At 39.0% G+C, this 24,835-nt stretch overlaps 1 protein-coding gene across 2 annotated transcripts in view; it reads left to right on the forward strand.

The window, feature by feature from the left end:
- SLC12A2 (solute carrier family 12 member 2) overlaps positions 1-24,835 on the forward strand; it is a 48,509-nt gene that overhangs the window by 5,819 nt on the left and 17,855 nt on the right. For both annotated transcript variants that reach the window (XM_080972353.1, XM_080972354.1), the window contains exons 2-13: positions 5,435-5,554; positions 8,425-8,500; positions 9,123-9,218; positions 11,853-11,992; positions 12,843-12,953; positions 15,223-15,331; positions 17,684-17,811; positions 17,897-17,981; positions 19,579-19,730; positions 21,813-21,920; positions 22,750-22,873; positions 23,478-23,579. In XM_080972353.1, coding sequence (XP_080828479.1) covers positions 5,435-5,554; positions 8,425-8,500; positions 9,123-9,218; positions 11,853-11,992; positions 12,843-12,953; positions 15,223-15,331; positions 17,684-17,811; positions 17,897-17,981; positions 19,579-19,730; positions 21,813-21,920; positions 22,750-22,873; positions 23,478-23,579 — 1,351 coding nt within the window. The remainder of the gene's footprint in view (positions 1-5,434; positions 5,555-8,424; positions 8,501-9,122; positions 9,219-11,852; positions 11,993-12,842; positions 12,954-15,222; positions 15,332-17,683; positions 17,812-17,896; positions 17,982-19,578; positions 19,731-21,812; positions 21,921-22,749; positions 22,874-23,477; positions 23,580-24,835) is intronic.

The raw sequence follows: 24,835 nt of genomic DNA on the forward strand, positions 1-24,835 counted from the left end.
ACTGCATGGCTGCCATAATGGTGCAAATGGGGCTTTATGCAGTTCCATAGTTAATTCCAATCAACTTGTGCAATCATAGTTGGGCTGAATGTTCATAGTAACATTCAGTACATATAATATAGCTTGTAATACATTTGCATTGATCCCCTAACTAATAAACACTTTATGATCATATCTTTTCATATTGTTGCGTTTTGGAAAGTAAGTAAAACTCATATTATCACAGTTTTTTGGACACAAAAGTTCCACACTTAATCCTAAAGTTGATGGATAAAACAAAGAGTAAAAATGTACATATTTTGCTAACTTTGCTGTTGGCTCCATTATGATGCTAGAACATGGTAGAAGTAATTTCACTGTTCAGCTAGAGACATAAAAGGCAATTATGTCAAGTTGTGGTATGAGACCTATATTTCAGTAGTATTGTCTGCTGTCTCTGAGTCTCTTGAGGTTGCAGTCCAGTATGCACTGACATGGAAGTAAGTCCCATTGAACTCGGGTGGCCTTACCACTGGGTAGACATGTGTAGGATTGAGCATTTTCAATAAATCACTTGAGAGAGAGGCATATTTAACTGCATGATAAACAGCCAAACTATATAATTCTGTGGATCTAATCTAATGATGGCCTTTTCGGGGGACTCTTAATCTCCCTCCCACCCACCCTTTACAAGCAGCCAGATTGGGAGCAATGTTTACTTTACTTTCCCCCACTATTTATTCATTTTAGCTTTTAATGTTTATGAATGTGAGATCTCCTTGACTTTAAGATTCAAATCTGAGTAAGAATCTTTGGGCCATGAGGGTCATTTTCAAATAAACTTCTCTACTGGTTTTAAGGTGCTGTGTTCTTGTGGCAAGCGAGATGGTAGAGGAGGATAGATCTTTTATTGATATAAAAATGAATTGCTGGGTGAAGTTGGCTGATATTTTTGAAATTTATTCATAACCTATGTGATGAGACAGAGGAGGTGGTCAATATTGCTGTAAAAAAAAATCCAGCTTGGGAATGGAGATTTATTCCTCAGGCACAGTTTGGAATTAAGCTCTGGATGAATAGAATTGGTTTTATGAGTAGCTATTCCCAAGTCTGAAAATTATTTATTTGTATGGAGGATATGTACCATATTGTAGGTTTTCTGTGTTGGTGTGTATGAAGTAATGCTTTTGAATGAAAAGTTTGGAAAACACAATAAAACATCAAACCTTAACTGATACTGGTAAAAGTAGTTGCCATTAGGATCCTTTAAACTTTCATTCTGTTGAGACATTCACAGGCTGTCTCCCAGTGTATTCTTGAGTGGTGTTTGTAGAGCAGATGTATGGCAACAATCCTTGTGTAAAGAAGATCCTAGATGTATCTTCAAATTTGTACAATGTGAGCGTCTAAGCACAGCAGACTTTTCAAAAGTACTGCAATAGATGCTCCTAAAGCAGCTAGGTCATAAAACAAATGGAGTATAACAATCACAAAGGCGGCAAATTCCAACCACACTCATAGGAATTTATGTGTGTTCTCTTTAGTTATATGATTCTCTTCTCTTCCCACCGTGCACCTCTTATCATATTAAATGACTTTGAATGGTGTGTTGTGTGTAAGTGTAACTGGCTGTTTAACCCATTCCTTCATTGCTGTTTTGTCTGCTCAGAGTAACCCCTCCTTCCAGATACTTTTCATCACATGCTGCTTTTTCTTCCTCAGCTGCTTTACATGATAAAAGAGAAGATTAGGGCGGAGGTGGAAAGTGGAATAATAGGAACAACATGAAATCTGTCCTTCTGTCTGGGAATGCAGAGAAAAACTTTCAGTTTGAGGATGGGAGAAAAATGTTTGATCTGTACTTAGGGCGAATGTTGTCATGATAACCTGGTTGAGAAGAGGAAGATTGGCCTGCAGAACTATGTGCAAATGAGGAGGTGTTGAGGATTAATGCAAGGTCAAGAGCTGAAATATTAACTTGATGGCTCTTAAAGTCTTACAACTGACTACAAAGTTTTCCAGTAACTAATGACTGAGAATTAGCAAGTGGGAAATCTGTTTAAGGGGCTATATTACTAAACAAATTACAGTGGTGCCTCGGGTTACATATGCTTCAGGTTACAGACTCCGCTAACCCAGAAATAGTACCTCGGGTTAAGAACTTTGCTTCAGGATGAGAACAGAAATTGTGCCCCGGTGGCACAGCAGCAGCAGGAGGCCCCATTAGCTAAAGTGGTGCTTCAGGTTAAGAACAATTTCAGGTTAAACGTGGGACCTCCAGAATGAATTAAGTACTTAACCTGAGGTACCACTGTTAATGAAGCTAATGAAGCCCTGAGTTCAGTAAACCTGTATTGGTACAGTTTGATTTGTCAAGCTGCTTGCTTGGGGAGGAAAGTCTGTAAAAGTACTATTCTTGGGTGAGATAGAGTTCAAGTTTGAACTAGAACTTTGGGGGGTGGGAATCTAGTGCTATAAATTAGAACAAGAGCCCTTTCTACACCTATGGCTAAAAGTGTGAACAGAACTTAACAACTCTTTCAGAAATAAATATATTCCGGTGTGATTGACCATGAACCTTGGAAACTGACTTATGCCCAGGATACTTCTTAAGGAGCTTTTTCAAAGGTCCTGAGTGCTGGATAGCTCAGTTGGTGGATGAACTTATCTGCAGCTTTTTCTCTCACAGTACTATACTTAGCAGCCTTTTGTTCCTGGTGGCAGGAGATCCATCAGTAGACTTGAATTTTCTGTCTGTTTTCCTGTATTGAATGGGGCTCTAACCATTGTGTGGCAGCAGAGAAGATTCCATTGTGGTGCTTGCTTGACTTTATATTAGAAATACTCGTGCATAGAAGAGCTGCATGTAGAGGAACAGAACTTGGATGTAACTACTCATCCTCTTATCTCTTTGCCTTAAATAATGAGCAGTCAAATAGCATTTTTATGTTCAATGCATGCATTCTTACAATACTCTAAAATAGTCAAAAATTATTACTATTATAGGACAGGTATGGAGGAGGCTAAGTGATAGGAACCTCTGCAACTTAACTCACTTAGCCACTATTTTGGGCCAACTCTTACACGTCACCAGCACAGCAATATGTTTTGATTCACTGCTTTAATATTATACATAAATAGGACAGAAAAGTAAGTGGTTGTATTTAGTAATTTTAACACTTAAGGTTTTTTTATGTCACTTGATCTGTGGGAGGCAACTCTCCCCTTCATCTCTCCCCAAAAAGAGCACTCTGGCAGTAAATAACATGAAGAACCTGCTAAAAAAGTTCTGAACATATAATAACCAAGAAAAATATCCCATTTACAAGATAATAATGCAGAAACTAGGGGTGGTATTAAATTAAATTTTACTGAGAGTTGACCAATTAAAAATAATGGCTCTAACCTTAAGTAAAACATAGTTGAATGCCAACCACTGTCAGTAATACATCATACAAGGTAATGTATGTTGTGAAATCTTGACATTTGTCACACCGCCACATATGTGCATAATGCCTCAGTGTTTTCATTCTGAGTACTGTCCTATTAAAAGGTATCTACTTACTTCAGTATTCTATGCATTTATATTTATATCGGTAACACATACATAATGCAGTGTTGTCTTTTATTCATGTAACAATAATACTTTACTGATTCTATAGTTGATAATTCTTTCACTATGTCTACATAATTGTTCCATGAAAGTCTAATACTTGGGTCAGGGTACTGTGCATAATTGTACATCAGTTAAAATAAGGGGGGGGGGGAAATGTTAACATATCAACAGTTGACTAAATTACAGCACAATCCTATGCATAGCTAGTTTCACAAAATGGTAATCCATGGGTTGTTGTTGTCAAACCATGAGTTAACCATGAGTTGCCCTGTAGATGATCAACAAACTGTGATTTGTTTTGTTTTCTAGTTGCTCTTGCACCATGCCTTTGTAGTTTGGCAAGCATCTGTGGTGGAGGGGTAAAAAAAATCATGGTTAAGGAAAGATGCTGGATTAACAAAGAAGAGCAAGCCATGGGTGTTTTTCCTTTTTTTGAAACCCAAGCATTGTAAGCCAACAGCAAACAATGGTTAAGCTCCTGGTAGAGTTTACTTAGAGCACTAAGTCATGGTTTACTAAACAATGGTTTACTGTTATGTGCTAACCAGGTCTGATACTAGAATGATCAGATCACATGTTGCCAAACATTAGCAGTTTTACTTTTTGGTTATTTTTTTTGCTAAAAGCCTGAATATTTTCTAGTTCTATAAAATTAAAATGTTCTGGCATTTTATTTTTGCATAGTTTGCATTTCACCAAGTAGTCCAAATTTTCCTATCGCTCCTAAATTTTAATTTGTTCTATCTAGATTCCATTTTGCTCTGTGAGAATCTAGTAAGTATTATATCATCTGTGCTGTGACACTAGTGAGTGACCTATGACATCCTGATTCTGTGTATTGTCATAAATAGATCATTTTAAATGTTATGCTATCAATTTTAACCGAATGCACAACTAGTTACAATTTGGGGAGGAGGAATTTACAGTCCCAGGCCAGTTCTTTCAAGATTTACAAAGATTTTTCCTGGACTTACAAATACGCATAGGAGGCATATTGTACTCTGACCTTGGAATCTAATGCAGATAACTGTGTTTGCTAATTTTTCAGCCCTTGCAATGAGGGTATAAAGATCATTTTCTGCCTTTTTGAATGACAGCATCAATTAGATTTTTTTCTTTGATATCTTGCTGAAGTATCTGAGTCCAGAACAGATGCCTTTTTCTACACTTATGGAACATAGCCTAATGAGGGGGAATTCAGCCATTTTAACATTATGGCATGCTGTTGTATTAATGCAGTAACTTTCCATACTGGATAGAAATTATGTTTGGCTGATCAGTTGCTTTCATTTTCCCCCCCATTAATACATATTAATTAGCTTTATGCCATGTTTGGTATTACTTTTTGCTGGCCAAGCTTTAAATTTAACCTTGTGTGGAGGAAAATTACCCAGTATTCCCTGAGCAACTCTCCCGTGGGATCCAGTGATCCTCAAAAGCAGACATTGCTTCTGGTTCATTTCACTTTTACCCTCTTGTTGAAGTGTTATTCCTTCAAATCTAGAATCTGATACAGTTCACAAAATACACAAGCACAGCTAAGTTTTTATATGCCAGTGCTTTTGAAAAATGTGATAATATGAAGGCATCTAAATTCATCTTGTATGTGCTTCAAACCTTTACGTTCAATTAACCAACTTGACAGTTACCAAGATTGTGGATGAAAATAGCCTTTTTCATTAACTTGTTCCTTCAGCTTGCATGCAAATGCAATTCTGAAACATAGGTAATATTTAGATCAGTGGGATCTAAATGTACTTAGGATTGCAACTTTAAACAGAGGCTCAATAGGTTTCCGTTTCATCCAACCCACTCCTTCTGATTGTTGCTTTACTACAGGAACCATTTGAGGATGGATATGCAAATGGAGAAGAAGGAACTCCTACGGGAGATGCCACTGCTACTTATACTGCTGAAAGTAAAGGGATTGTCAAGTTTGGTTGGATTAAAGGTGTATTGGTAAGTATAACTTTGGTAATGATAAACCCATCTGTGCTTATTTTCTTAGCAACAATTGAATATGTCTACTTGCACATATATTGCAGATTTTTTAAAAAAGAGCAAAACAATTGATTACCGTGTAGTAGATACAAAGTTTCTGTTTTCTGTATCTGCTACTCTCATTGTTGTTTTTTTAAAAAGAAATATATATCCAGATACATTTGCCTTTGTCTCCCCCAGCTCTTTTTATTACTGTGCCCTAAAATGATTTAGGACATTCATGAATGGCCAAACACTTTCTCTCTTCCTGTTGTTCCCTAACTCAAAGATAAACTCTGGTTCATCTTTGAGTGTATAGCAAATTAAATTTCATTCCTTCAGACACTTTACTAAGAGGCAAATCCCATTTAACTTGGATCTTGCTTTTGAGAAAATCTTATTAGGCCTGGCTGTAAGGTGAAGAATAATGAAAAGGCATTCATGTTACTTAAGGCAGCCTTGTATTGCATGCAGGTCCCACTTACCAAACACAATGCATTCCCAGGAAATTGTTTCTTAGGCGGGCGTTTGCATAAGGAACTGAAGATTTCTATTATTTCCTATGGGAACATTTCTAATCCGCGACTTGTCTTATCTCTCTCCTCTGCCCCCTCCATGGTTTCTGCCTGAAAATGGCTGGTGCTGTCCAGCAAACCACAAACAAGAAAGGAAGTGGGCAAACTCTGGTTTATCTGAATTAGCTGTGTGTGTAGTGAGGTTTGGGTTTGTTTCTTTATGTTTGGATAAGTGAATTTTTGCATAATAAGTGGGCGGATAGCAGGACCTGCGTGTATACAGTTTGCCTGGTAACTTTATTGCAAATGGACTAGCGGGGGAAGGATGACTCTCTTTCATCTGTAGCCAGCATGGAAATGCAGACACGAGTCACTTTGCACAGTTAACTCAGGAAACACAAGGGAGGGAACATGGTGGCTCAAATTTCATCCTCCGTCCGATAGCTATTGGATCAGTGCCATGATGTCATAAGGATACAGTAACTTGCACAGCTTATAACATTAACTAGATTTTGTTTCTTCTGGTGGAGTGCCTGGGGAGAGCAGTCCTTTGGCCCAAATAAGGGTGAGGAAAGAGCAGTATCCTGGCTCAAATAAGTAAACAAAAGGATTTCATCTATAAATTGGCCTCCCTGCCGTGTTCACTTAATGGGACATTCATCTCAGCTAGTAATTTTTCTTTGACTTATTGGAAGTCTAGGAAGGAATTCAGTGTCATGCTAAGGTGATTTGGGCAGGTTGAGCATTTTGGCTTGCCCGACAGAGGGATTCCTGTTCCTTCCTCCCCATGCTACTATGGTCTTCTTCCTGCACCCTGCTCCCCCAGCCTGTTGTTATTGTTATTATTGTTATTTATTAAATTTGTATACCACCCTATACCTGCAGGTGTATATTACAAGGTGTGCAAGCCCAATTTCCCATGAAAGCCGAAGCCCTTCTTTAGGACTTCCGCTGACAGGACTCATTAGTTGAAACCTGTCCCTAGAATTTTAATTATGTTTTTGTTTTTTGTAAGAAGTCAGTGAATTAACTGAACCCAACCTTTTCCAATTAAAAAAACATCTCGTTCACAGGTTTATCAGACTTTATAGTTGTTTGAAAATAACTCAATGGAGAAACAATAAGATTTGTAAGATCACGATCTCTGTTACTATGGTGGTTCAAGCAAATTGCAAATTTTAACTTTGATTTAGTTGTTTCAAAGTTGTGCTAGTCTGCTAAGGACACAGTGAATGCTAGAATAATTTCTATCCTTCTTAACTTAGTGTTATAAAACTGCAAATGACATGATTCCAGCTCTCATGTTATAACTGTGACAGGATGGTGGAAATTAACACAGTTCAGTTTGTACAAACAAAGCAACCTTACATGGACAAAATCCCCTGTCTTCTGGAGGAATCTTGGCATGTCTGTAGTATATTTTATCTTGACATGGCAAAAAAAAAGTATTTACTTTAAATAATTTGAGTTTTTGTATTGTTTTCCACTTTACGATTATACAGAGTATTAACTACCTATTTATTTATTATTGTTGCTTATTATAATTGTTAGTCACTTTTCTCAGTAACCCCAAACCACTTACTTTAAAAACTTTTTTAAAACAACCAGGTAAAATCCCTAGAAACACAGCTATACAAGTAGAAGGCATGACTACCTGATCCCACTCCACCAAAAGATGCCACAACACTGCCTTTCAAATTAAGGGCCAAGAGAGAAAAGTATTTGCCTGGTGCCTAAATATAGATAAAGATGGTACCAAGTGTGCCTTCCTGGGGAGAGGACTCCACAATCGCCATCGAAAAGTCCAATTCTTGTGTTTCCACCCTCCAAACCTCCTGTGGAAGGGAGCACTTGAAGAAGGGCCTCAGATTTAGCTGCTGCTGCTGCAGCGTTTGGGTCATAAACACTTCTGCTTAAACATTAATAATATTTGTTTTATGTTAAGGAGAAGTATAATTTTCATAATGTAGTGACTTCAGTCATTGCGCTTTTAAAAATGGTCTGTTAAAGCAGGCCTGCACAAATTGCAAGACATCAAGTCAAATGGGCCCACCATATGGTGGCCCAGAGAAGAGATAGATAAATCCCTACCACTGCTACTGATCCAGGACTGGAAGAATTGAAGATAATAAATTGCCACAAAGCATGTCTGGTGTGCTGTTTGGCTTGAATCACAAGTCGAGGTGCTTGGTTGCCTGCATAACAGCAGACTTTTGAAGTTGACCCTGTGAACTCGATTCTTAAAACTCTGTTGTAGCTTATTCAAAATGATACCTCTATAATAAATATTGGGACAGCATAGCATGAAAATTCTTTGCTCTTACGGTGTTCTAGGTACGATGCATGTTGAATATCTGGGGTGTGATGCTGTTCATTCGACTGTCCTGGATTGTAGGACAGGCTGGCATAGGTAAGTGTGCCCACCAAATAATACATCTCTGTGTACTATGTTAATCTTGATCAACTGTTAAAGATCGGTGACTTGTAACTTACAGCATTGGATGAGAATATGATTGATGGAATGCTGCTGATTACCATTGTGATATTCTTAACATGGAATATATGCTGCTTATCAGTATCACTAAGAGGCTCAGTGTGTCTCCAGAGCAATGTTCTTTTCTTTGTTATTACAGTATGAGACACTGATTAGGAGGTAATACACATTTGAAGGATTAGTCCTGCTCAGAGCGTTACATAGGCAACAAGTAGTTTTTCATATTCCTTGTTAGTAGTTGCTAGCTTCTGTGGTGTCCTCAAAAGGTGAGGCATACTCTACCTGAAAAGGTACTCCTGAGGGCAGGAGAGGTGGTAGACATGCTTGTTCTTGATGTGAACAGGTGATGTCTTGTATATTGTCGGCACATGTTAAAACAAGCTTGTTTAAAACCAGCTCGTGCATGCTTTAGGTTTAAGACATTTTTTGTTGTATTGATTTATTGAAACCAACAGCCAGCGTTTGTTAAACAATATTGTACATTTGTTTTGGGGGAAATGATAATTTCCTGTAAATAATCTTAGGAATCTTCTTACAGGACTTGCAGTCTTGGTCATTGCAATGGCGACTGTGGTAACTACGATCACAGGCTTGTCTACATCAGCAATAGCTACCAATGGCTTTGTGAGAGGAGGTAAAACAATGTTATACATGTACTTTCCTGTTTAGTTTTCTTCAAAGGGAGCCAAATCATGTGATATTTACTTTGCATATATGCATCAAATATTTTATTTAATTGCAGAAGTACATCGTAAGTGGCAAGGTTTTCTTCAAAAAACAAAGTGATTGTGCTACTGTATTTTTAAACTGTCAGCTCGCAATAGTGAACTTTGAAAAAGTGACTTTGGGGGTCATGAAGGTGAGGAGAGGTAGGTAGGTCACAAGTAGGGTTGGCGAGTACAGCTGGTAAGACATAGATAAAAGAATTTGAAATCAGACAAATGGTGAGTAATGCATTAGAAATGGAGAGTAAGTAGATCAGTGATGTGGAACCTGTGGCCCTCCAAACATCGTTGTACTCCCATTGCCCCACCCAACATGGGGAGAATGACAATTGTAATCCAACATTTGGTGGACCACAGGTTCCTCTTCCCTGACCTAGAACCACCTACGCATTCACAAGTTGAGAGGCAAACAATGCGATCCAAGCTTTGTTTTGAGAAAGAGGTACCATTTATTGTAGTGAGATTTACTTCCAGCTAATTACATTAAGGGTTGTAGTCCGAGTAATTAAAAGATGTTAAGAAAACTTAAACACTGAGCTTGCCTTTCTTAAGAGGCTAATTGCAGATTTGTATCTTGGAAATCAGCTTGGCCTTCTTCCCGGATGCTGAGCAATCTCAGTGATGCTATGGAAATGTGATTGTCTTAGGTACAGCAAGTCTGGTTTGTTACTATCTACAGTCGGATGCTCTGTTGATGCAACATGTTAATCATGGCTTACACAATTGGACAATTTTCACTTGGGCGTACTTTTCCACACAATTGGGCATATGAACTGTGCAGTCTTAAGGCAGTAGTGAGCTTTCTGTAGATATACTGAGGGACTTCTAATGGGGTTTGAGTGCTTTCCTGTCAGTGGGCATTTTTCCCTGGCAAAGTGGTGCTTTTAACAACTCCTTGGCTAGCCTTTGACAGCTTTAGCGTTGCTCTTTATATCTCCTGTGACAGGAGTAGTTAACCTGTGGCCCTCCAGATCTTGTTGGACTCTCAAGTGACTCCCATTAGTTGCAACCAGCATGACCCAGTGGTAGGGACGATGGGAATTAGAGTCCCACCATATCTGGAGGGCCATAGGTTAACTACACCAGTCGTATGAGAATAATTTATGCAGCATAAAGGTAGAAATATGATGGCTTTATTTGAGAAGCTTGCTTCTTGAATAGAGTGTCCATTGGAACAGAAAATACAATTCATGAATAATTCTGAAGTGAATTTTCTTCACTGGTCTTATTTTTTTGGGGATTGCTATTTGTGTTTCCTCTCTTCCTTTTCTCTACTTCAAAGTGAATGTTAGTAATCTTCAGCTGTATAATCTGATATTTTAAAAACAGGTTTTCTATCTTTTTAATGACTGCAAGAAATAAATAATAGACTTTGATAGAATTACAAGCTTGGTGGATAAGAGGAATGCTGTGGATGTAGTGTATCTTGATTTCAGTAATGTTTTTGATAATAACAAATAGTCTTACAGAGAAGCTGGTAAAATGTGGGCTGGACAAGGTAACTGTTAGGTGGTTTTGTAACTGATTGACCGACTAAACCCAAAGAGAACTCACTAATAGTTCCTCATCCTCTTGGAAAACAGTGACTAGTGGGGTGCCATGCTGCAGGGTTCTGTCCTGGGCCCATTGTTGCCCAACATCTTTATAATGACTTGGATGAAGGAATTGAGGGAATCCCCATCAAATTTTCAGATGACAGCAAACTGGAAGGGGTAGCTAATGCCGCAGAAGACAGAATCTGGATTCAAGATGATCTGAACATATTGAAGAACTGGGGCCAAAATTAACAAAATGAATTTCAATAGGGGCAAATGTACAGTTCTACACTTAGGCAGGAATGATAAGCTGCACAAATATAAGACGGGACACCTAGTTTGCCAGTAGTAAATGTGAAAAGAATTTAGGGGTCTTAGTTGACCACAAGCTTTACATGAGTCAACAATGCGATGCAGGAGCAAAACAAAGTAATAAACTAATGCTGTTCTAGGCTGCATCAACAGAAGTATAGTATCTCAATCAAGTACCATTCTATTCTGACGTAGTCAGACGCCACCTGGAGTACTGGGTTCTGGGCAGCACAATATAAGAAGGATATTGACAAGCTAGAACGTGTGCAGAGGAGGGTCTGGAAGCCAAGTCTTATGAGGAATGGTTGAGCGAAATGGGCATGTTAAGCCTGGTAAAGAGGAGACAGATACGATAGCCCTCTTCAAATATCTAAAGGGCTGTGTCATGGATGGAGCAATTTTCTGGAGTGTAGGACCCAAACCAATTGATTCAAATTACAAGAAAGGTGATTCTGACTAAACATCAGGAAGAATTTTCTGACAGTTGGATAACTTTAATTCTGTTATCTTACTGAAGGCTGTTACACATGTAGCTGAGGGCAACCTGATTACCAGCTGAAGTAGCAGCGAGGGGCATATCTGCATTCTACAAACGTAGAGCTTTTAGCTTTGTGTGTATAAAAACATAGTACATACCAGAGCTTGGTTACACATAGCCTTGAATCTTGCTCTAATTCTTCTTTACTCTCTCTGCAGGGGGAGCATATTATCTAATTTCCAGAAGCCTGGGTCCAGAATTTGGTGGTGCAATAGGCTTGATATTTGCATTTGCTAATGCTGTTGCTGTAGCCATGTATGTTGTTGGTTTCGCAGAGACCGTTGTAGAACTGCTTAAGGTAAACAACTTTTTTCCAGTTTTGTTTTTCACAGTGATAGAAATTTTACCATCCCTTTTCTACAATATAACTATGGATTGGACTGATCTGTAATTGTTGTCAAATCCACTACTCATGTGACTTAAAATCTATAATATTGAATGACTCATTTTTACACAGACATGTAAACAACCTTGGATTTGGTGCCCCCAGAGTTCTGGACGACAGGCAAAATACTTGTTGGGATCAGCCTTAGACCAAATGATTGTGACTTAGTTGCAGTAAAAATATATGCAGGATCCAACACTTGAAAATACTTCTGTAAGCCTATGGAGGGTTTAGTCCTATCGCTAAGCTTAATAGCGTTCTCCCCCCCCCCCCCCAATGCAGAGCAAAGTATAAAACTTAGAGGAAACATGCTCAGCTGTTTGAAAGGAATTGGAGTTTATTGGGGGGGGGGGATCTAGTATGCCTGCAAGAGCCTATGAACATGTTTAGATCCTGGTCTGCACCTTCATCTAAGGTGTATGATTTTTAAAATAAATTGACTTTACTAAGGTAAAACATAGGGCCATTAACAGAGTTGAACCATTAAAATGTGGTGTTTAGTTCTGGTTCATGTTTATTAGTATTTCTGTTTTAAAAATCTGTAATTTTTTTGAAGTTGTGAATGTTTGACTCGATTTGTATGAAAAACGAACCCTACAAAAAGAATATAATAAATTCTTAAGAAAAACTGCTAGCACTTAATACCATATTTGCTAGGACTCAAAATCATATTTGATCACTGTTAGGGCAGAATTATTTCATAACAGGAAAGCGAACATATGGTGTCAACCTTGTCATAATTGTCTCTCTTTTCTTTCTGTAGGAACATAATTTAATTATGTTGGATCAAATGAATGACATCAGAATAATAGGAGCCATCACAATTGTTATTTTATTGGGCATCTCTGTGGCAGGAATGGAGTGGGAAGCTAAAGTAAGTAACAGTGATTTGAAACATCTACTGCCCTGAAAAGCAGAACACCTTTTGAAATCTGCAAAGCAAGTGAAGTAAACATTGACTTGAACTTACATTGGAATTAGAATTTGGAATCAGATTTCTGGCTGCAGGGAATGAACTTACCGTATTTTTCGCCCTATAGGACGCACCGGCCCATAGGACGCACCTAGATTTTGGGGGGGAATAAAGGGGAAAAATTTTATCCCCCCCCCCCAGGCGCGGGGCTGGGGCGGGGGAAGCCCGAGCTTCCCCCGACCCCAGCTCCCAGAACAGGACCCAGAGCCATGGGTCTGTTTTAAAAATCTGTAATCTGTAATTAAAAATCGTGCAGCTTTGGCATCGCTCTGGGAGCTTGCGGGGCTGGGGGAGGGGGAAGCCCTCCACCAGCCTCCAAACCAGGTTGGGAGACAGCAGGATGGCGCGCTGCGCCTCTCCCGCTATCCCCTGAGTTTGCGGGGCTGGCGACGGGCAGGAGCAGGCTTTTCCCCCCTGCCAGCCTTCTAACCAAGTCAGGGGACAGCGGGATGGCAGCGTTCCGCCTCCCCGCTGTCCCCCGAGCTTGTGGGGCTGGCGGTGGGGCTCTCCAGGCTTCAGCGAAAGCCTGCATTCTCCTCATAGGATGCACACACATTTCCCCTTCATTTTTGGAGGGGAAAAAGTGCGTCCTATAGGGCGAAAAATGCGGTACTTATGTTCATTATACTGTTGATTAACAAACCAGGAAAATAAACCAGTTCATAAATTTTGCACTTGGGGAGGAATGAAGGCAGGTTGGTGCTGTTGAATACAGAGTTGAGCCAGTTGTGTGAGACTTTAGTGCTACATGCACAGTAACTATTTAGAAACTGAAACCTTATATTAGTAGAGTTTTGCATATTAAGTATGCTCTTCAAGGATTTGGACTTATCCTTGGTCAGTCTGGCTCATGATGTGCATTAGTCCCATTATATGGGTTTCCCTCATGCAGTCAAGTGTTCCCTTTGCGGCATCAAAAGGGGAAAGCAACAAGTATACTGCAAAATAAAGAGACCACCCAAAAGCTTAGTACGATACTGAAAGGTTACTCTTCTAGTATAGGTGATGCATTCAAACAGATCCAAGTACTCGTGCAGAGACCATTGTGGTGTCTGCATTGTTAAAAGCACCCCTAACCTGTGTTTCAAGACTTTAGATGATACGTAAATTGGGAATATGAAAAGCAAGCTTCAAGTGAAGCTTAATGAAACGTTTTAATGTATTATCATTCTAGTTGCATAAGAAAAATATAATTGGGATTGTGAAGTGAGGGAGAGGTGTCTAAAAACAACAACAGAGGTCCTATATGCATACTCATGAACCTCACTGAGCTGAAGAATCTTACAAGTAAATGAGTATTTCATTGTGGACTGAGGATTTGGTCAAATGACAAATAAAATATTGATCAAATAATGGCCATGTATTTTTAAAGCATTGACATGAAACAATCACCAGTTTGATATTTCAGCTAATTACAAAAACAAGTTAGATATCTTTACAACTGTTATCACATTTGCTTAAATAAATTCATTACAATGTTAGAAAAAAATATTTAATACACATATTGAAACATAACATTTAATACTCAGACTCCACATAAAAGTCACATTTCGGTAAATACTTTAATGGTTACATCAGGCATAGACAAACTTGGCCCTCCATATCTTTTTTGAGACTACAATTCCCATCATCCCTGACCACTGGTCCTGTTAGGTAGGGATAATGGGAGTTGTAGTCCCAAAACATCTGGAGGGCCAAGTTTGCCTATGCCTGGGTTACATGCTATAAAGAGGTAAGTATTACGTATGTTGTAGATGTACTGAAAGTTACATTTTGATTCTCTCCTTTCCCCAAAAAACCTGGGAAGGCATTCTCATTCTCTATTTTACTTTAACAACTCTGTGGGGTATGTTAGACGGAGTATGTATGACTGGCTCAGCTTCATGGCTGGCTGAGGATTTGAATCAGAGCATTCCAGTCCTAACCTGAGAAGGTTTGCTGTGCTGCCCAGTCTGCGCCAGGCTATACACTACAGGGCTAGGAGGCAAGGTGATTTCACTGCTGTCCTTGCTTAACAAATGGAGCTGTAATGTAAGCTGCCATCTACTTGGAACATGTGATCTTAGTTGACCAGTTAATTGCCCAAGCCTACTGCTTACGTCCAGTTGCGCATGGATTTAGCTTGGATAAAAATGTATTTTAATTATGTTGATGACTTCTAAAATTACAGGCACAAATTGTTCTGCTTGTGATCCTGCTAGTTGCTATTGTTGACTTCATCATAGGAACATTTATTCCATTTGAAAGCAAGAAGCCTAAAGGATTTTTTGGCTACCAAGGTAAGGGAGAATGACCAAATATTAATTTGCTGGAAACGTAGCTGCAATGGATATCTGAAAGATGTTGATATTTCAATTATGTTTCTAGTGGAAATGTTTGCTTTAGCCAAAGCTATAAGACTGTACGATATATCTGAAGAATGAATGCCTTGGTTCGTACGTCTATTGCAGGCATAGGCATCCTCGGCCCTCCAGATGTTTTGGGACTACAACTCCCATGAGCCCTAGCTAACAGGACCAGTGGTCAGGGATGATGGGAATTGTAGTCCCAAAACATCTGGAGGGCTGAGGTTGCCTATGCCTGGTCTGTTGAGAGAGCAGGGATTTGGGTTCCATTTGATATTTCATCATGCAACTCAATATGCTAATAACAGTTGATGCACAATTTCCCCTTGTTGGATTGTGTTGGAATCAATGAAGGCTGCACAGCAATAGTGCTTAGGCAAGCAAGCGGCAATTACATTTCTTGCCCTGAAGGCTGCTCTGAGGATTGACTGATCCTCCAAGGGCCACTTGCAGCGTTGGATGTGGCCAATGCACACTCCCTCGCATGAGCACACTCACCACCACAGATAATGCACACATGTTCAAATTCATTCAGACAGCTGCCTACCCCCAAAACTCAGTTGAGTAGCTGAAGACAGGTGGGCTTTCTTCCCCCATGGCAGTGCTGAGCTTGGGAGGAGAGGATCTGCAGTGAGGAAGAGAGCTACCCACTTACCTTGCAAAGGAGACTCCTCTCTCTCTGATTAACACCATTGCAAGAAGGTCTTAAGGCTTATGAAACAGGAAGGAACATTCTTTCCTGTTTCCTAAGACATTCATGCAGTGATGTTGCGCCACAGAGACAAGGGCTTCCTTTGTAAGGTAAGTAGAGGCAGAGGTGCCTGGTTTTTGATGGCTGGCAGGCCCTCTGCAGCAAGGGATACCTCAGCAGAAATTTCAAAAAAGAAAACTGAATTTTGGGGGGTCCGGGGGGGATGTGTACCAGGATAATATTTGGTAAGAAAAAACCTTTTGTGGTAACTGGATCTGAGCTGTGGGTTAGCCACCCCTGGCTAAAGGAATCGCACCCAAAAGCATTAACTTCTATTTTATATTTTCCAAGAAGACTGAGCTATTTAAGTCAACACAACACACCTACCTATGTACTTTCTCTATGTACTTTTTCCTGTATTCTAGAATCAAACTCACTTGGTCCACTCATTGCCTCTCGGCCTAATTTACCTCAAATATTTATTTGTGAGGAATAACATGAAAGAAAACGTTCTTCTAGGAGGAAAAATGGAACAGAAATGTGGTTAATAAAACAAAATGTTTTGGCTTACAAGAAGAGCTAAAGTGTTTTTTAACAGATTTCCTTCTTTGCGGATTTAAGAGGCGGTTAAGACCTCTGCCTTAACTGGTACATGCTGCTTAAGCAGTAAACACATCATAGAGACTATGAGTTTATGCACGGAGATCTTTCTTTGCTTGTCCCTAGCGTTTTCACCAAATCTTCCATGCCCCTGACAGGCAGCCAATTTTAGTAAGAGCTGGGAGAGCAGCCTGCTGCACTGTGTGTTTAAAGTTGAGCCTGACTTTTCCGTAAGCTGAAAAACAGGTGAAGCCAAACAGCACAACATGCAAAGGCTGGTGGTAGCTAGCTGCTGGAGGCTGGACATTTATTAATTTAAAAGCTATTTTAAAAAATGCTGGAGTATTGGGAAAGAGGTTGCAGGATGTGTGGAGGTAGCCTAAGGAAGTTAAGAGTGGCACCTGCTGAGCCCTCTAGTGGTAGCTACTGTATAAAATAAGTACAATTTGCTTCCATCCTTTAGACTAGAAAGTCAGTCATCTCTCTTAGGCCTTCTCTAAACATTTGAGAGATTGTGTCCTGAGTCTTAAGATTTCATACCAGATTTTTTTAGTGATTGTGTAAATATCTACCTTTTATCAGAATATAATGTTGTGATTATTTTTGGGTAACGTTGCTTGCTATATAATTTTATTGAATTGGATAATGTAATATCTCTTAATGGTGTGAAGGAAGGTAAATTAAATAAGGTCCAGCCTTCATGCTATGGGGAAGGGCAGGTTTAGACACTCATGTCTGTTTGTTGATTATAGGGGTGCCTATATTTCAGTTGTTAGGTTGCCGTGTAGCAAAGTTCTGTGTGCTTGGAAAACAAACATTTCCGCAAACAGCTAATGAAACAAAATCTCAGTGTTGAGTTTACTTGTGACACCTCTAATCTGAGGTGACTCCCTGTCATTTTACTTGCAGCTGATTAGGTGGAAGACTAAATATTATGGACATTATACAAACACAGGTTACTATAATAAACTTTTTGTAACGTTCCTCCCTAACAGCTGAAATCTTTTATGAGAATTTTGGACCAGATTTCCGAGAAGAAGAAACTTTCTTTTCAGTCTTTGCTATATTTTTCCCAGCTGCAACAGGCATTCTAGCGGGTGCAAATATCTCAGGTGATCTTGCGGTGAGTGGTTTTTAGTTTTGTTGCTTATTCAGTCAATTTGAACTGTTCCATAGATTCATAATGTGAATGTTTTTCCCCCTCCCAGGATCCTCAATTAGCCATACCTAAAGGGACCTTGTTGGCCATCTTAATTACTACAGTGGTATACATGGGAATTGCAGTATCTGTAGGTAAATAACTAAGTTTTACTTATTCATTCTTTGTAGACAACTTGATGTTTTGTATACTGCTGTAGTTCTATGTTGAAATTGATGTTTAGAGCTTTAGAGCTGAATTTTTATAGAACCTTCCATTATTTGGCTTTTATTCTTTGAATTGTTACAGGGGGCTGGATTAATGATTTTATAGCATTTTGATATTAAAGCAACATCAAAACATGTCAAAATCACAATGGTTTGAGCTCTTCTCTTCTACCATGTTACAGAAACAACCACTTAACAATACAGTTAATTTACAGTGCCTGTATGTTCAGGTCAATCCATCATCAATTATTGTTTCTTACCCAGAGTGCAGTTCACATCACAGATTGATGAGCATAAGTGTTTGTGTGTGTGTGTGTGTGTGTGTGTGTGTGTGTGTATGTATATATAGAGAGAGAGAGAGAGAAGGGGTAGATAGATAGATAGATAGATAGATAGGGAAAGAGGGCTTGGCAGGATAAAAGGGGAACAAGAACTAACCAGAATTCCAGTGACTGGGCAGGTAAACCAGCAACCAGGCATTTAGTGACAGCATTATAAAAATGGATTTTAGATTTTTATAATGAAATATTGAAGGTATAAGAAAGCCAGTCCAAAGGTGAGGCAGTGAGGAAAATGTGGAATGTCGTTTTATCCAGTAGTGTTGTTCTTTTGTTTCTTGAAGTGATCAACAATGACTGCAAATTGAGCACAGACAGACGTTCAGAGTTCAGAGATTACTTTTCCCAAAGACTGGTTGAATTCCAGCATTTTCACTTTTAACTTCTTTCGCTGTCATCTTGTTCGTGCAGGCTACCTAAAGCTTTTTCGAAAAGTGGTATATCAATGGACTTAAAACATTGTAAAAGTCCAATTCTTTCTACTCATGGCATCATGGCAAATGTATATATTGTCTGCCTTCAAATGTAAAGAGAACTTGTGCTCCAGGGTTTCTTATTATGGGAGAATCTATTTTGAGAACACAACTTCTAGCATTTTACAAAGTGTGGGAAGTCTTCAGCAAGCAAAGATGACAGTCTTAAGATCTGAAAGAAAAAGAGAGAATCAGCTTAAATTCCTGAAACTGGCTTTGAATTTGTTACATTTCAAGCAATAGGAGCTATCTTGTGTACATATTTCTGTCGTGTTTTTTGGTCTAAACGCAAATTGGTCTAAACTCTATGGGGACTCAAATTATTATGAAAGTTGTGATTCTCAAGATTCTTCAAGAGTTTGTGGGCTGCGTAAGATATTTATTACCCCTGTGCTTTTCGGCTCTGCTCTAACAACACAACACTATAGGTGAACACATGGCAAAAAGTCCCCTTGTAGGCTTACTTTGAGGGAAAGTAGATACAGGACTGCAGCACCAACATTTATAATGCCTTTATTGTTCACCTCTTTGTCAACAGTGCTATAGCTCTAAAATTCATTTTGTGACTAGCCATACTTATTTTTACAATAACTTTGGAGGGTAGAAGTAACTTGATTGAAATTTCAATTTCCATTGGAATATGCCAAGGAGAAATATAATGCAGTTTGCTTTAAGTGCTTGGAAGGTCACTGCTTCTGTTTCCCTCTGCTCTAGGTGCTTGTGTTGTTCGAGATGCCACTGGGAGCCTTAATGACACATTTGTCGGTGAGCTGACAAACTGTACCACTGCAGCTTGTAAGCTTAACTTTGATTTCTCCTCATGTGAAAAAGAAGGGTGTCCTTATGGGCTAATGAACAACTTCCAGGTGAGCAGTGATTTCTAACCCTGAGATGTTCAACTGCAATTGCTTAAAATGTTTTATGCACTTTGTGCATGCCTTACAAAATACATGTAGATAAATCTTAATATACTGTAAATTAGGGAGCGATGAATCAGTCTTATTTCTAGTCGGTGCCAACCATGTTCATAATAACCCTTTTCCATCCTGTTCACATTAAACTGTGAGGGTTTTTTTAAAGCACCTGTATAAAGATTGGTATTTAAGTACATATTTTATTGGAGTACATTTAATTTTAAAATAGGTATTTTCATGCATTTTGTGCTGATAACGGCATCACAACAACTGGAGAAGTGCAATATCAAGATAATTACATTGCAGTCTGTGAATTAGTTCAAGGTGTGCAAACTAAATCATTTGCAGAGCACATGAAATAGATTAAAAATAGTGTATTTCCCTCACTCCACTTTGTGTTCACGTGCATATGAGAAAGAGAATGTGTGACTAGTGGTCAAAAGTTTGAAATAGCGCATTTCCCCCCTCTAAATAGAAGTCTGAAGTTGCAATCTGTCCACAAGAATAAGAACTTCACATGTGTAAAGTTCATAATCTCTAGATAAAACTGCTAAGTAGGGTCTAGTATGGTTTCAAAATGGAGGGGGTTGAGATTCCTGCATTGCTGGGGTTGGGCTAGATGATCCTTGCTCTACAACTCTAGGATTCCTCCTTCTTTTTTCAAAGTGTAAACTATTTTGTATATTTAGAACCATTGTGGCTGGACGACAGGCTTTTGGAATATTTCAGAATGCTTAGTGTAAACACTTAGTGTAAACACGTGTTCCCACTGTCATTTCTGGTCAAACAGAGATCAGAGATGCAGGCTTTTGAAACATATTAAAAATTGCAAAAAAAAGTTTGACAAAGGCAAAAGTAGGAGAGATCATCACTCTTTTAAATTCCCTTTAATTTACTTTGTTGTCAGATTGCATCTGGTCATATTGACTACTTCACCTCTGTTCTAGATAGTCTGAATTTGACTCCTCCTAAGATCAGTGAAAGTCATAGCCATGATAGTCTTTCATATACTTAAGTATAATAGCTCAGTTAAGATAAAGTACTTAGGCCTTAAAGGGCTTTCATCTACCTACTTGGCTGAATTAGGTAACGAGTTTACCTTCTGAGATTATGTCACTTTAAATCAAAAGCAGCTGAAGCAGTTATCAGTGACTACTCTAAAACATTAGTGGGTGCTTTGACAGAAAGATACTGTAAAGAAAGAGGCAATTTATTCAGGAGTTGTAGTGCCAGACTTTATTTAAAAACTGGTATTTGTTTAAGAGTCAAAAATCTGGGTTAGCTGCATAGCTGGAGCGTGCCAATCAGATTTTCAGTATTTTTAAAACAGAAGTTGGCTTTCTTCAAAGTTGTCAGTTGTGTGCAGAACAGCATTACTGGTATTATCAGTATCTTGAATATACACAGTTTCATTGGAAAATAACCCCCAAACTTGCAGCATGACAGTTCTGCAAAAGCACTCCAGTTCAGAGTAATGTACATAACCTACAAAGCATGGCTGCTATGCAGTTCCACCCACCCCCTTTAATGTGAGGCTTGTGCAGAAACTTCATTGAAAGGGAGGAAGTTATGCAGTTGCTCTGATTATTGATCATATTTTCCCCCAAATAACTCATTGGCAGAAGAGATTTCTTCTTCAAAGCCAGTATTTAGCCTGTTGCACTACATTCACTATTTACGAAAAGTAGTAAACAATGACAGAGCTGCCAAAGTTAAGAAATAACTCGCAGATCATTGTTGCTTGCTTTTATTTTAAAGCATCTATGGTTTCTGGTTGCTGTCCAAAGATTTAGAAGCAACATGGTCCCTGCCTTAAGGATTAGAATACAGAACAATAAAAGATGAGGAAGGAACAAGAAATGAGCAAATTCAGGCACTTAACTATTCGTAAAGCAATGTTAGTGCCTTCTCTGAATGCTCTAATAGTTGTTATAGTGTTTGAAAATTGTGCATGCTGTTTCATATTAACACAACGTTGCAACAAAGGTGTTAAGTGTTTGAACTGCCCTTGTTAAAGTTACATTCTTATTCCAGGTAATGAGCATGGTATCAGGATTTGCACCTCTGATATCAGCTGGTATATTTTCCGCCACCCTTTCTTCAGCATTAGCATCTCTTGTCAGCGCACCTAAAATCTTCCAGGTAAGAATTTTGAGTTGTTCGTAGCAAGCCTGATCAAACTTGAATTTTAGATACATATATACAAACATTACCTTTCTAAATTCTAAGGACGTGATGTTTATTCACTGTTTCTCAATATACTGTTTGATTGGTCCCATAGCTAAACTAAGAAATTAAGGCTTTCAAATGTATTCTATTAACACATGTTTTTCAGTCACTGACTGTTTTTCGGATCTTAAGATGTGTAGGCACTCAGTTTCCATATTGAAAACAATTTGATTTAGGCTTGCATAAAGGTGGCGCTGTGGGTTAAACCACAGAGCCTAGGACTTGCCGATCAGAAGGTCAGCGGTTCGAATCCCTGTGACGGGGTGAGCTCCTGTTGCTCGGTCCCTGCTCATGCCAATCTAGCAGTTCGAAAGGACGTCAAAGTGCAAGTAGATAAATAGGTAGCGCTCTGGCGGGAAGGTAAATGGTGTTTCTGTGTGCTGCTCTGGTTCGCCAGAAGCGGCTTAGTCATGCTGGCCACATGACCTGGAAGCTGTACGCCGGCTCTCTTGGCCAATAAAGCGAGATGAGCGCCGCAACCCCAGAGTCGGCCACAACTGGACTTAATGGTCAGGGGTCCCTTTACCTTTTAAAGGTAACAAAATTGTAGCAATGCTGACTTCCGCTGTTCACCATCTAACTTTTCCCATGGTACCTCACTGAATTAGTGATGTCTGCAGTTACTACACTTTTTATGTTAATTACATTCTTCACATGGCATTGCATTATTCAGATTTGATGCCTCAGTTTATATCTATGTGACCATAGTTTAATTGTTAACATATTCTTTTTCTTCTTCTAGGCTTTGTGTAAAGACAATATTTATCCTGGCTTCCTGATGTTTGCTAAAGGCTATGGGAAAAATAACGAGCCTTTACGAGGATATCTGCTGACCTTCTTGATTGCTCTTGGATTCATATTAATTGGTTGGTTAATACACCATTTTAAAAAGAGGGATATTTCTCTGTGGTATAAGTTTATCTGGAGCATCTAATACGGTCTATGTTGTCTAATCCCATGTAATAATTATCTGGTTTACTATGAATATAGGATACATAGCCTGTTTCATGGAGAGGGAATGTACCCAAACCACTAATGTTGGTGGCTTCTGTTTGGGAAAACTAAGAACATAGGAGCCCTGCTGAATTATCCCTATTGTCCAGCATTGTTTCCTAGAGTGGCCAACATGCTACTATGAAAGGCCACAAGTAAAGCATGAAGTTAGCCCTGCCCTGCTGTTCTTCCCCAGCAACTGGTGATCAGAGGCATAGTGCCTCTGATTCTGGAAGTAATATATAGCCATCATTAATAGTAGCCATTAGTAGCCTTATCTTAAATGAATATTTTCTAATCCCTCCCAATGACGGCCATTGCCATATTTTCTGGAAATGAATTTCCATCGTTTAAGTCATCGCATAATCTTGGAGAGGGACTGCAGAGAGCCCACACTCAAAGGAGCAGTTCTGTTCTTATCACAGCTATTTATTGTAAAATTTAATATAATTCTCCATTTCTTTTCTTTTTTTACAGCTGAACTGAATGTAATCGCTCCCATTATTTCCAATTTCTTCTTGGCTTCCTATGCCTTAATTAATTTCTCTGTATTCCATGCTTCTCTTGCAAAATCTCCAGGTATGAATTTTATATTGCTTCTCTTGATCATTTGAAATCAGTGACGGCAAAAGCATCTTTTTAAAATGCCTTTAATTTATAATTTAAGTAATTGCACAACATGTTGAACTTGATTTTTTTTAAAAAAGTGTAACTGTTCAGCTAACTAGATTGTGGATAGCAATCTGCATGAAAGCAACTTGAAATTTTACGATATGCACTATGGGTTGGTTTTCCTGCAATTTTAAGCCAAACTATTGCTTAGTGCAAAGACATGAGAACGAAGGTTCCTGGAGAGGAGATTGTGGCTGCTGTGCTCCTCCTCTGAACCTCCTTCCACTGCTGTGACCCTGGGCCTGTGGTTTGTCTGATTCAAAGTGGATGTCTGAACTGAAATTCACTGATCTTTGAAAGTGATTGCATGTTCCAGGTAAATAATAGGAGAATAAGGACAGTAGCAGGCCACTGAAGAAGACTAAATATTGAACCATATCTGACCATTACATTTTTAGTTTTAATTCAATTGAATTTAGTTCAGTTTTCATTGGCAGTGGCCTATACCTGATAAAGAAGTGCTTTCCTTACATTCCTTTGAACTGTTCATTTTATCTTACGGAATATTATCTGTATTTATAACATCTATAATTGAGTGTTTTCCCTTAACTCTGTTCCTTTCAACTTGTGTTTTTGCTAAGGATAGTGAAACTTTTCCTTTGGTTGCTCCCTCCAGACAAACCACAAGCGGTAAGCCCCAGGACAAATTTTGGTAGCTGCTCATGGTTTGTCTGGCGCAAGAGTCAAGCTATCACTTAGCTCATGAAACAGTGCTAGAAACTGAGATATGAAAGCTAGGAGCTAAATGGCACCTTCAAGCTAGGTTATGGTCGCAGCAATGGGATGTCTAGGCACGCTTTTTTATAGCAAGAATATAAAGCTGAAAATGAACTTCAGCAAAAATCTTAGGTTCATTTTTCACATGGTCTAGTCCTCATCTGAAGACTGCAAAACACACACACACACACACACACAAAACCATGCTTCTCCTTCCTGCCCCCTAATATTTTTAAGAGGACCTTAAGAGAGTGGCTGGAAGTGGGGAGGCAGAAAAAGGTCCTCCCTTCCTTTCACACTGCAGTTTTAATCTGAAATCTTAGGTGCACTGCTCTAATGAAATTCCCTGTTGCAAAATCTGCCTGGAACAAAGGGAGTTTCGAATGCTGTCATGAAAGTGTAGTAGTGGGAGGACCCAGAGGTGGCGCTCAGCAGCTGTGATCTCC

This window comes from Podarcis pityusensis (assembly GCF_964106645.2).
Source record: "Podarcis pityusensis genome assembly, chromosome: 11".
Classification (NCBI taxonomy): Eukaryota; Metazoa; Chordata; class Lepidosauria; order Squamata; family Lacertidae; genus Podarcis; species Podarcis pityusensis.